The following is a 13,905-nucleotide window of genomic DNA, read 5'->3' on the forward strand; positions in this document are numbered from 1 at the left end:
AACAATAGAGAAAGATAACAAACCAAGTGCCGCACCAGTCTCCAATATGGAGAGAGGCCTCAAACAGCCATTTGTTTTGCACACCCATCGATTAATGAGGTAACAGAATACGAACATTAAACTTTAAATGGGCATTTGTCTCTTTTTAAAAAATAATGTGAACAGTTCCATCTCACCATAAAAGTTTTATTTAATGTTTTCAGTAACACAGTTCCTCATTTACTTCTGGCTTGATTCGGATTTAGATGTGGAGGCTCTCAGAGAAGAAAGTCTACGCCTCTTGGCTATTTGCTCTTGTCGTTTTTCCTTTGCCTCCTTAAAAAAAGAAAGAGGGGAGAAGGTACCACGCATCAGTACAAAACAGTGTTTCTGCGACAAAAAGACACAGCTGCATTCTGTAAAGTCCTTTTTAGACATTCTCACATGGGAACGGAAACGCTAGCGCCACATCCCTTGTCATCCTCCACAAGTTGGACGGCAACTGTTTTCCAGCATCAGGGAGCCTGAACATGTGGAGGAGGGTCCTTCCTTCATAGGGTTGCCAATGGGAAAGGGGGGAGGAAGTCACAAAAAGCAACTGCCTTCATCCCCTACAGGAGCCCCTCACACAATTACTAACCATGGTGTCCAGAGGCCTGAAGGCTATTCTGTTCTATAAGTGATGCTTCATACTCCTCCATCTCTGTTACCACAGTTCTCACCTGTGCATCTTCCAAGATGGAGGCCAGTTACCAACTATGCCAATATCATACTGCTAGGTAGTGGACTGTTCAAAATGTAGGGGTGGGGAACCTCAGGCTCTGCGATTCTCAGCCTCTCCCATTTGGCCCCTGGACTGTCCAAAGAAGAGACTGCCTTCTCTGGCCAATACTGGCCCTGCTTTTCACCCTTCGTGAATGGGTTTGCCTTAACTCTGATAATGCCCCCTGCTTACCTGGATGAAGGGATAGAGGGTGGGTGTGTTTGTAAGAAACTAGCTTTCTGTAGGCTGGCATCCGTCTCACATACAAGAAAGCTAGTTTCTTACAAGCAGACACAAACCCTCTATCCTCCCATTCAGGTAAGAAGGAGGGAGGCATTATCATCCTTCCACCTTGGCCTCTGAGCCTGCCCACCACTGAGATGCGGCCACTGCAAGGGTGCCCAGAAAGGAATCCATGCATGGGCTGAAATAAGTTCCTCAACCCTGGTTTAAATCAGCCAGTAATTAACATATTATGCTTAATGGGTGTAATAAAAAATAAATGCCGGATGTGCCTTGAGGATGGGGTGGACTCAGAATCCAGATAAGCCAGAAGCTGCACAGAACTAAGTATACCTTCATTCTTTTAGCCAGAAGCTTGGCATATTCTGCAGCTTCGTCCTTGTTCTTTTGGGTACGCTGCTTCTTCAGAGCAATACGCCTGCGCTTGTGTTGCAGGACCCTGGGAGTCACCAAGCGCTGAATCTTGGGTGCTTTGGTCCTGGGCTTCTTGCCTAAGAACAGACATGAGCACAATCAACAGGGCAGCTGTTGTCAAGTCCAGAGCAAAGAATCTACAATTGGAGTTCAGCTCGTTTCTCTACCACTGGAAATAAAACTTGCCCAACACGTATAAGGCTACAGATTTGAAGAAGACATTTATTCTGCATTTATTCTGCCCTGGTAACTGGATTCTGCATTTATTCTGCCCTGGTAACTGGTAATGTTACAGCAAGGAAAAGCTGTAATCAGTTTGCACCTGCCCTCAAGAACACACATTTCCATCTGCACTGTGATAAAATGCCTATAACTTCACCTATGCCACAGGGAATGTACTGGGCAACGCACAACCCATTTACTAATCCCACCCACCCTTGAAGCTCAAAGGGGTGGCGGGGCTCAGATGTCCCAACACATCTGAAAACAATGTGGGATGGATGGAACATATGGGCGAGACTGCCCCCTTCACAAACACATTTGACAAGCATGTGCAAGCGATCTGCATGCAAATTAATGTATGCACATAGAGCTCCTCTCCACACTACCAAGGAGGGAGAAAGGACATATCCTGGCTGGGCCAGCATCCCCCTAACGAGTGGTAGATCTACACATCTATGTTGAGCCACATGTAGAACTTGTTCTAATATGCTCTAAATGGGCAGCTGGTGGAGTCGCCATATACCAGTATCAAAACACTGTGGCTGAAATGGTCCGTTGACTGGACAGCAGTCTGAAAGCTAAGCAGATTGGTAAATGCCCACCTAGTTCCAATTCCCCCCACCCTGTCTGGTTACATTTCTGTGGAAATTCCAAGTCCGACAGGAATGACACTATAGCACCTGAATACACAGCCAATCACTAGTTTTACCTGGTAGACCCGTTGCAACAAAAATACCGTATTTTCCCATGTATTAGACGAGGGTTTTTTACTCAAAAATTGTCAAAAAACTGGGGTAATCCAATACACAGATAGTGGCACGGAGGGGGGGGGGAGCGGCGCTCCCAACTGCCAGCTGGTTGGCTGGAGCGCAAATTCCCCCGATGCCACTGTGCGTGGGAAACAATCTAGGGAGTGTTTCCTACCCGCAGCTGCATGGGGGGAGAAGCTCAACAACTTTGGGCCATCTCCCCACATTTTCTGAAAACTAAGTCCCCCAAAATAAGGGAGGGTCTTATACATGGGGGCGTCTTATAGACGGAAAAGTACGGTAACCAAAACGTTACCTTCTTTCCTCTTACCTTCCTTGTTCAATGGCTTTCTCACAACATACTGACGGACGTCATCTTCTTTGGAGAGGTTGAACAGCTTTCGGATCCTGCTAGCCCTCTTGGGACCAAGCCGGCGAGGCACAGTGGTGTCAGTCAGTCCAGGAATATCTTTCTCACCTGAAGTTGCCAGACCAGAAAGATTATTCTTAGCAAGAGCTAGACGCACAAGCCAAGCTCCCTGCCCCACACACCTGAGACTCTGGTCTCCTATCCCTTTCAAATTCAAGTATCTCAAGATAATGCATGCAAAAACTTGAGCCACCCAGTCCTCATTAACTTCTGCTCTCTAGAACAGGCAATACTATGTATAGAATTTCCTACTGCCTAGTTTCCTCTCCCTTAATTCACTGGTAGCAGCAACATCAAAAATTTCCATTCAGACCCAAGATCTGAGAACAGCCATCTTAATTCGCTAAAAGCTGAGTATTCCCTAAAACCCCAACATCTAGTAGTGTAATGAGATTCAAAGACAGTTCTGAAACGCTTATGACACCTTGAATTCTGCTCAGAGGGTAATCAAGCCTGAAAATTTATTCCTGGTGCTTGTTCAGAAAGGCTGCTGCACCGATTACAGCTGCTAAACAGCTACCAAGAGCAATTTCAGAAAAAAGTATTATTGGTGGCAACCTTAAAGTTAGGCACAGATGAATCAGGCAATGAAGGCACATTTGAAACCTAGATGGAGCTGGGGATAAATGTTGCTGGTCCCAACCTAGGAGCTCTAGATCTTGCAAAAGTGAGCTTTTTGGACACACTTTGCCATCAAAGCTATAAATCTGTTAGAAATGTAATACGCCACACCCTTAGCAGTTCACAGTCCAGAGCAAAATTATTTGTCTCTTTTCCCTTTGCTATCTTCACTATGGTAGAATCTACACGCATCTAAAAACCGTTCGAAAATGTTTTTTAAAAAAGTTTTTTTAAAAAATACATTGAATTTTCCATAAGGCTGGCCATCACCATCAAGTGTCACATTGTATATTGCACTTAAAACATTTTATTTGCACCTGTATAACTGAGCCCTATGTTAAAAAATTTAGATTGTATGCTCCTCGGGCAAGGACCTGTAAAATGCCACAATTGTCCTACATAAAACAACAGTAAAAACAGTTCCCGATTCCTAGATGAACCCAGGATAGCCCCTTAAAGGGCAGGGCACAATACAGGCATCCCCGTTTACGTGTGTGACCGTGTATACATGCTGAATATGGAAGTGACTCAGAAACGACATAAAGACTTCACTAAAAGGGTGGGACGGGGTGTTTGCAGGCTTTCTCGATGGGTTTCAATTATATGTGATTTCACCGATGCACACAGTGCCTCAGAATGTAACCCCTGCGTAAATTCCTGCTGGTAGGGCAGGAGTTTTTGAGCCTGCAATGTACAGCCCTATTTGCTGGTCATTACTATGTGTGTGTGTGGGGGGGGGAACCCTTACCTTTCTTTACAATGACCAAATTCAAGACACTTAAATTGGCATCAACAATGCAACCCCGAACAGATTTGCGCTTCCTTTCTCCAGTCCTTCTAGGGCGGTAACATGAGTGGCCCTTGCTGAGAAGCAGACGGACACGTCCGTGAGTCAGGACCCCCTGCTTCATGGGGAAGCCTTGCTTGTCATTGCCACCGCTGATGCGGACAACGTATCCCTGAAACAAAGACGAGGAGCTTAGACCTTTCTCTCAAGGGGGAACAATTTAAGAGTGTAAGTTCAATTTCTCATTCTTTTCTCCGTCTACAGGTAACAGATGCCTCTAAATATAAACTCAATTGCACTGGCAGAAAGAAGATTGCCTTTCTTCATTTTGAGCATCACCAACTAGACCTGCTGAGATTGCCTGGCTTGACCAATATTGTAACCATGTTCCAGAACTTCTACAATCCTACCATATTATGTCTATTGATCATGCTTCCTTAGCAATATTGTGGAATCTGTCTTGAATGCAGAGGAAATGCCAAGTCCAGCGATTTAAAGCAAATTCACTTTATTTATGATGCACAGTTTACTGTTTTCACATGGAATGTCTTCCCTGTAAGTGCCCACATGTGTCAATCTCCCAGTGCATCATGTCCTGCCCAGGCATTTAATTAGATCACTTAATTCCATTTCTAATACATGAACATGAAGCCCACAAACACAAGAGTTCTAATAAAACAAACACTGTTTTGATCTTGAATCCCACTAACGTAACCTCCCAACTTTTTGGGCAAATGGATATACACATGCTCCCCACAGATGCTTCAATACTAAGATTGCTATGCATAAAGGAAAATTGCTGTTGGATTCCCTGCTCTGCAGAAGTCAATTAAGTTAGCACACTTGAGCAGAAGTGAATTTACTCTCAAAGTTACAGACTCATTAAGTGCATTTACTGACAATTTTCATGCTGTATCACATCACCACAACTCTCCCTAAGCCACTTTCCCTGGCAGCGTTCTGAACTCCAACCCACCGTTGCTTTGCTAACTTGTGTATTTTCCAGACTCCCTGCCAACTCACCATCAACACACAGGTGAGAATGCAGGTTTTTGCATGCAGCTGTGCGCAAGGAGTTTGCCACTGCATGCAGAGATCTGTGGACTGGAGTAACAATGCCACCACTAAGCAGCAACTCTGAGCTCACTCTTTCTCAGACTGATGGGTAAACACAGATGCAGTCACAACCATGGCCCCCAAATCCATTTGGGTAAGGCCCATGCCTTCAGTGGTAGTAGTTTTGCATTCATTCAAAGGCTCCCAGGTTCAATCCCTGAGCTCTGCAGGTAGCCTAGGAACAATTCATCCCCAAATACTGAAACAACCCCTCAGGAATAATTAGATGGGCCCAAAGTGTAACTCAGTAACTCCCAGAGTTCTCATTCAATATGAATCCAGGAGGGCCTCTGGAACAAGACACCAGACAATAAGGTTGTCACCTGTCCTGTATAACACAGGCTACATCCTGTATTGATAGTTTTGTCCTGTATTTTAGGTCCCCTTTCTCTGCCAAATTAGGGGTCCTCTCCAATTGCATGTGTTTGAAAGGTTGTGTATTTCAGCTCTGGGTAGCCCAGCACACTTTTACAAATTCATGTGTATGTCTTTGGGCAACAGATTCCAGAGGGCCCATCCTGTTAGGCTGCAAGAGATTGCAATGGATTGATCGGAAGTCACTTCAGCACACTTTTTTTTTAAAAAAATCACCCTCCCAACTCCCACCCTGTCCTGTATTTTGCCAGAACAAAGGTGGCAACCTTACCAACCACCCACTCAAATGGAAATGCTCCAACCATTGCGACTTTTCCCGGTGGGGGAGTTACTCCAGCCCCCTGACCCTTTTGAATGCCCCTTTCTTTACCGACTGGCCCTAGCCGCCGCCTGGATTAGAAATGCCAAGAGCTTTTGTCTACACTGCCTTGAGGAAGAACCTAAGAGCAGCCTTCCTGGCTCACCGGCACTGTGTTCTCACAGCGGCCAGGGGAGCCTGCAGGCGGACCCCAAGCACAGCAGCACACAGAACCTGGCATTTGGCAAGAACCAAAGTGGCAACCCACAGACTCTAAATTTTCTCACCGCCGCTGCTTTCTCAGCCCCATTTTGCACACATGCAACAAGCCTTATGAAGCCAGCCTCACCTTCCACTCCTCGCCAAGAGCATCCGCGGAGACTTCCGTGGTCATGCGCTTCTCGTAGAAGGTGCGCAGCTTGCGCTCATCGTCCACTTCGATGAGTTTTTGGCAGCCGGTGGCTGGGAAGGAGATGTTCAGCTGCAGGGGGGAGAGAAGCCACACTCGGGTCTGCAAAGGGTTCCCCAGGGCGGCATTGAGCCCCGTCGCCCTCCACAAGGCACCACAAGGACTAGAAATGCTGCCTCCTTTACCAGTGGCAGCCAAACTTGGCCCTCCATCTGTTTTTGGGACTACAACTCCCATCACCCCTGACCACTGGTCCTGTTAGCTAGGGATGATGGGAATTGTAGTCCCAAAACTGCTGGAGTGCCAAGCTTGGCCCTTCAGCTGTTTTTGGACTACAACTCCCATCACCCCTAGGTAGCAAGGCACAGAGCTCAGGGATGATGGGAGTTGTAGTCCAACATCTGGGGACCCACAGGTTGAGAACCACTGCTCCACGAGCACGAGAAACGCTGCCTCCTTTACCAGTGGCGGCCAAACTTGGCACTCCAGCTGTTTTGGGACTACAACTCCCATCATCCCTACCTAACAGGACCAGTGGTCAGGGATGATGGGAACTGTAGTCCCAAAACTGCTGGAGGGCTACGTTTGGCCGCCACTGCTAAGCGCTCAAGACGCACGGGGTAGGGGGTCTGAAAGGTTAACAGGCCCTGCGGAATTCCCGCGAGACGACACACCGCGCGAGAGCTCCTCTCCGGAGCGGGGAAAGGGAGGCCGCCGCCGCGCCGCTTCCCCGCATCGGCCTCCATCCGCCGCCAGGGCCGCGCTCCCTCGCCCGCCGCCTGCCCCGGCACCTCCCGCCGGGGCCCCTCGACCTGCCGGGGCCTCTATTTCCCGGGGGCGGAGGCGGTTTGCGCCACCTCCGCGCCCCGCAACACCTACCTTCATGGCGCCGGCACAGCTCGCCTCGGGTCCGCCACGGGAAAGAGGACGCGCTTCCGCTCGGCCGGAAGTCACAGAGGCTGCCGCGCGGGATCTCGCGAGAGTTCAGAAGGGCCCGTCCCCCTCTGGGCTCCACGGGAGCTCCTGGGCGAGCCGGTAGAGATAGGAAAAGTGTAGAGTGGGCAGCTGCTGTGGTCTTGCGAATAAAACTCTTTCATTCAGAGGAAGGAATGGAGAAATAGAGGAATTTTGGACTGCTGCATATTCTGAATGGGAATTGATGGGAACCACAGCATTCCCTCCAACGTTTCTCTGATGAAAATAGGGATGCCCTATTCCATAATAATAATAATAATAAATGTAACCCCTCATCTGACTGCATTGCCCCAGCCACTCTGATTGGCTTCCAACATATATATAGAAACATATTATAAAAATTCCTTCTACAGGTCTGCCTTCAGATGTCTTCTAAAGGTTGTATAGTTACTTATCTCCCTGGTTCATGGGTTGCATAACTCCATATACTGCAACATTTCTCCGATGAAATTAGGGACATCCTATTCCATCATCATTACATTTGTACTCCCCTCCCCATCTGACTGCATTGCCCCAGCCACTCTTGAGTGGCTTCCAACATATATAAAAATATAAAACATTTAAAAACTTCCCTGTACAGGGCCGCCTTCAAGATGTCTTCTAAACATTGCATAGTTACTTATTTTCTAAATTTGGGGGTGGCACAACTCCATATCCCCCAACATTTCTCTGATGAAATTAGGGACGTCCTAGCAAGGTTATGCTTAAAATTCTACAAGGAAGGCTCAAGCAGTATGTGGATCGAGAACTCCCAGAAGTGCAAGCTGGATTTAGAAGAGGCAGAGGAACCAGAGACCAAATTGCAAACATGTGCTGGATTATGGAGAAAGCTAGAGAGTTCCAGAAAGACATCTACTTCTGCTTCATTGACTATGCAAAAGCCTTTGACTGTGTCGACCACAGCAAACTATGGCAAGTTCTTAAAGAAATGGGAGTGCCTGATCACCTCATCTGTCTCCTGAGAAATCTCTATGTGGGACAAGAAGCTACAGTTAGAACTGGATATGGAACAACTGATTGGTTCAAAATTGGGAAAGGAGTACGACAAGGCTGTATTTTGTCTCCCTGCTTATTTAATTTATATGCATTTATCATGCGAAAGGCTGGGCTGGATGAATCCCAAGCTGGAATTAAGATTGCCGGAAGAAATATCAACAACCTCAGAAATGCAGATGACACAACCTTGATGGCAGAAAGTGAGGAGGAATTAAAGAACCTTTTAATGAGGGTGAAAGAGGAGAGTGCAAAATATGGTCTGAAACTCAACATCAAAAAAACGAAGATCATGGCCACTTGTCCCATCACCTCCTGGCAAATAGAAGGGGAAGAAATGGAGGCAGTGAGAGATTTTACTTTCTTGGGCTCCATGATCACTGCAGATGGTGACAGCAGCCACGAAATTAAAAGACACCTGCTTCTTGGGAGAAGGGCAATGACAGGCCTAGACAGCATCTTGAGAAGTAGAGACGTCACCTTGCCAACAAAGGTCCGTATAGTTAAAGCCATGGTTTTCCCAGTAGTGATGTATGGAAGTGAGAGCTGGACCATAAAGAAAGCTGATCGCCGAAGAATTGATGCTTTTGAATTATAGTGCTGGAGAAGACTCTTGAGAGTCCCATGGACTGCAAGAAGATCAAACGCATCTATTCTAAAGGAAATCAGCCCTGAGTGCTCACTGGAAGGACAGATCGTGAAGCTGAGGCTCCAGTACTTTGGCCACCTCATGAGAAGAGAAGACTCCCTGGAGAAGACACTGATGCTGGGAAAGATGGAGGGCACAAGGAGAAGGGGGCGACAGAGGACGAGATGGTTGGATAGTGTTTTCGAGGTTACCAGCATGAGTTTGACCAAACTGCGGGAGGCAGTGGAAGACAGGAGTGCCTAGCGTGCTCTGGTCCATGGGGTCACGAAGAGTTGGACACGACTAAACGACTAAACAACAACAACAAAGGAAAAGCGGGTGGCGCTGTGGGTTAAACCACAGAGCCTAGGACTTGCCGATCAGAAGGTTGGTGGTTTGAATCCCGGCGACGGGGTGAGCTCCCGTTGCTCAGTCCTTGCTCCTGCCAACCTAGCAGTTTGAAAGTACGTCAAAAGTGCAGGTAGATAAATAGGTACCGCTCCAGCGGGAAGGTAAAGGGCGTTTCCATGTGCTGCTCTGGTTCGCCAGAAGCGGCTTAGTCATGCTGGCCACATGACCCAGAAGCTGTACGCTGGCTCCCTCGGCCAATAAAGTGAGATGAGCACTGCAACCCCAGAGTTAGTCACGACTAGACCTGATGGTCAGGGGTCCCTTTACCTTTACCTTTAAGGAAAAGCAGGGCATTCAGTGATCAATTCAGAAACCAGGACAGCTTCTGTAAATCTGGGACTGTCCCTGGAAAATAGGGACACTTGAAGGGTCAGAGTCTGCCTGCAGGTTCCCCTGGCCGCTGTGACAAGAGAGTGCCGGAAGGTTGTTCTTAGATTCTTCTTGGGCTTCTTCAAGGCACCATAGATAGCGCTTGGCATTTCTAATCCAGGCGGTGGTTAAGACCAGTTGGTAAAAAAAGGGGCATTCAAAAGGGTCAGGGGGCTGGAATAACCAAGAAAAGTCACAATGGTTGGACCTTTTCCATTTAAGTGGGTGCATGGGCATAGTAGCCAGAGGGGGCAGGGAGAGACAGCTGCCCCCCAATCAATAAAAAACAATAAAAAATACATAGCTTTCTCCCCCCCCCAAAAAAAATCTAAGCTACTCCCATGAGTGGGTGGGAATCTGGGGTGGAGGTATATAAAATTATGCAGGAATCTGAGAAAGTGAGCTTTCCCTCCCTCTCTCAAGCTAGAGATTCAGGATCTGCAAAACTGGAGTTTGCTACCCACTGGGTACAAATAAATCCTTTGCGTTTGGAAAACGTGTTCTTCTGATTTTTCCCTGCATCCAGTGCCCCCTCCACCCCCACGTTTTGGTTTGGAAACAGCTATAGGGCCAACTATCCTGCCTCTAACCATAGTAGAGTAATAGTTACAGCTGTGTTGCCATAGCTGAGACAGACGAACCATTTGAGTTGATATAGACTGGGTGGCGGAATCATTGATTATAATAATCTCTGAACCCCAAGCTAACAAGTTGTTCATTGCCATGTTACTGAAAACCAGTAACAATTAAAAAAAATTATGTGTCTAAGACTACAGAATATAACCTAACGGTGCCTAAGTATCCGCTTTCTTGCTTTGGGTACATGAGCTAACACTTTGCTAGCATATGAGAAATTCTTCCAGCTAGACAGAAATGACACAGTGAAACTATTAAATCATATTCATTACATTTCTATTCCATCCTTCCATCCCTTTTGTTTGCCCAATGAGAAAATAAACATTTAAAAACATTAAGAATATCTAAAAACATTTGAGGACAGTTACATACTCTCATAGGTGCCAGGGACAAGTGTTCTTTGAACCATCAAATACCTGGTTGAATTTATACAGGTCGGTAGATTTTATGCATAAGCACCAGCCCTTTTTGAGGTGGTGAATAAATGCACATTTCAAAGATGCTGTTTTGAAAAGGCTTTCTAGTCAATTTACCCTGCAGAAATGGACTGTCCTGCTGGCTTCTTATCTCCCTTGCCCAATGGCAGAGCCTGTGGTTTGCATTCAAAGGTCCCAGGGTCAAATGCTGGCAACTCCTGATAAGGCTGGGAAATACTCCTGGAGGGCTGCTGCAGGTTGTCATGTTGACAATGCTGAGCTAGATTGATGCCAGTGGTCCGCTTCCGTATAAGGCACCCTTTTCCTGTCTTCCTGAAAGGAGCTTTTGAGGTTCATAATTGGCTCTTAACAATTGCAACGCTAGCAGAATGCTTTTCAGCACTAATGCATGGGAAGGTGTTTGGAGGATCGCTGAGTTGGTTGGCATCAGTGTTAGAAACTCAGGTATATAAACTAGGCGCCAAATGGGTCCTTAAACCAAGGTTACAACTACCATAACAGGATGCCTTATTGCCATTTTTGGGCATTTTTGGTCTCTAAAGTCTTATTTTTCAAATGGTGGGTTGATTGCAATTAACAGTTAAGCATCTGGCGAGTTCAGATGACAACCTTAAGCCAGGTTAAGAGAAAGGTAAAAGGCAAAAGGTAAAGGACCCCTGGACGGTTAAGTCCAGTCAAAGGCAACTATGGGGTTGTGGTGCTCAGACAGCTTTCTGGGTCATGTGGCCAGCAGGACTAAACCACTTCTTGTGCCACAGGACACCGTGATGGAAACCAGAGTGCACAGAAATGCAGTTTATCTTCTAGTTGCATGCTTTGGAACTGCTAGATTGGCAGGAGCTGGGACAGAGCAATGGGAGCTCACCCCGTTGCGGGGATTTGAACCACTGAACTTCTGATCAGCAAGCCCAAGAGGCTCAGTGGTTTAGACCACAGTGCCACCCACATCCCAGGTTAAGAGAAGGACGCAACAGCTCAGGGATTGTAGGACAAGACCTGCCAAGGAAAACGAAGAATTTATTTATGTATGCTACAACAGCGGCAAGAGTCTTGATAGCATAAGGATGGAAGAATGAGGAAACCCCGATGAACAGTGGCAAGAGAACTTGATGAATTATGCAGAACTGGCTAAACTGACATATAAACTGTGAGGCAAGGACAACTTTGACTTCAGAGAAGAATGGGAACTTTTTACAAATTACTTAAAAAGACAACAAAATGAATTGGACTCCTTGGCAGGTTTTGAATAAACATACACAAATTTATTGATTGTTAACATAGCAGATAGATAATATAAGGATTTATACATTTTTACAGTATGCAGAGAATAATATGTGTTGAGAAATCAGAGAGAGGAGCTGAGGGGAGTCTTGGGGGGTAGGGAAGGAGGGTTTGATGGGGAGGTGGGGGGAAAGGCGGGAAATAATGAATATGATATGTTTTGATATTTTGATATGTTGAAATTGTTAATAAAAAACTTTTTTAAAAAAGAGGAATGCACCTCCCTAAACTGCACTGGGGCCAATGCCCCCCCCCCCGCTATGGCTCTGTTCTAAGGGTGTTCTAAGGAACTGGACGTGCCACAGCCTGGGAGTTCACACTACACTGCTTACGACAAAGTCTCCGGTCTCCCTTTACAATGATCTCGTCTTTCTGACTCTGCACTGATGTCATTCCATCCCCTGTACAGTTTCTTCCCCAGAATTACATTCTGAGGATTAGCTTTACAGCTAATCAAACAAAAGAAACACAAGACCGCAGGCGACAGGAAGTGCGCCCTTCTGTTTAGTTTTGCATGTCCAACCAGCGACGTGACCCTGTTCCCAGCCAAGAACGTGTCACGATTGTTCAGAAAAACGTCTCCCTCTTTTCCCTAGATCCTCTTGATGTATTTGAGTAGCACAGGTCATTTTCCCTTCTGCTGTTCCTGTTCCAGCTTCCCAGTGTTCGCAAGCATGCAAAGCTGCGTGACGTTTCCTTCGTTTACGTCGCTCAGAATATTGAATCTGGGCCCGTGCACCAGTTTAGGTTCTTGCCCTCCTCCCCTTTCAAGTACCGTATTCTTCGCTCTGTAAGACGCACCAGACCACAAGATGCACCTAGTTTTTGGAGGAGGAAAACAAGAAAAAAAATATTCTGACTCTCAGAAGCCAGAACAGCAAGAGGGATTGCTGCGCAGTGAAAGCAGCAATCCCTCTTGCTGTTCTGGCTTCTGGGATAGCTGTGCAGCCTGAATTCGCTCCATAAGACGCACACACATTCCCCCTTACTTTTTAGGAGAGAAAAAGTGAGTCTTATAGAGCAAAAAATATGGTATGTTTGTGAAGAGGATAAAAAGCAGCAGCTCGATGCTACATTAAAAGGAAGACAATGCAGAAGGAAAGATGGTCTCCTTTAGTTTCTTGGTGCTTATTAATAATTAAAGAAATGTAGGTATGATACTAACAGTTTTGGGTAGTTAGATAGGCCTGATTCCTACTGCTTTGCAGCTGAACCTTACAAAGCCTCAGAGAGGCAGTTGTCTTCCTTGAATGTCACTGCTATTAGCTTTTTCAGTAACTTGCATGTTGCATAAAAAAGGCCGCCTAGCGGGTCAGTCCTTGGTATATCTAGATAAGCCTGGGAACAACTGCTACCTGCAATGCCTTGGAGAACCATGGCCAGGCAGTTTACAGCTGGGATGAGAAACCCAAGGGGCTCGCAACCTAATTCTATGCACCCTAGAGATGGCAGAGAGAGAGAGAGACTCAGATTGTGGGGAGAGGACTCAGTGCAGCAAACACTGCCCACTTGGCCTTGACCAGGTATCAGCTGCAGCTGCAAATTGATTTTTCCTATGGGTCAATGGAAGAGACAACATAGATGAACATAGATGAACAATTGCCTGACTCAGGGGCACAAGATGGTGGCCTGTGAGGGGGGGGGGATTAGTTTGCGTGTGGTGGGGGGAAAACGATGGCAATGGTGGTGAGTTCCTCCACCTTTTTTCCGGAAGAAAAAGCACTGGTTGTTTTCAATTAAAGGCTTTTCATAGTTAACAAGGGTACGTA

General features: G+C 46.5%; 1 protein-coding gene across 1 annotated transcript; it reads right to left on the reverse strand.

The window, feature by feature from the left end:
- Nucleotides 1-170: 170 nt before the first annotated feature.
- On the reverse strand, nucleotides 171-7,401 carry RPS6 (ribosomal protein S6). The gene is made up of 6 exons (XM_053371830.1): nucleotides 7,286-7,401; nucleotides 6,347-6,478; nucleotides 4,170-4,380; nucleotides 2,702-2,848; nucleotides 1,319-1,476; nucleotides 171-315 (listed from the first exon to the last, which is right to left on the reverse strand). Exons 1-6 carry the CDS (start codon nucleotides 7,289-7,291, stop codon nucleotides 220-222), a joined length of 750 nt encoding a protein of 249 aa, XP_053227805.1. The 5' UTR covers nucleotides 7,292-7,401; the 3' UTR covers nucleotides 171-219.
- Between the last annotated feature and the right edge of the window lie 6,504 nt (nucleotides 7,402-13,905).

This window comes from Podarcis raffonei, chromosome 17 (genome assembly GCF_027172205.1).
Source record: "Podarcis raffonei isolate rPodRaf1 chromosome 17, rPodRaf1.pri, whole genome shotgun sequence".
In the NCBI taxonomy this organism is placed as follows: Eukaryota; Metazoa; Chordata; class Lepidosauria; order Squamata; family Lacertidae; genus Podarcis; species Podarcis raffonei.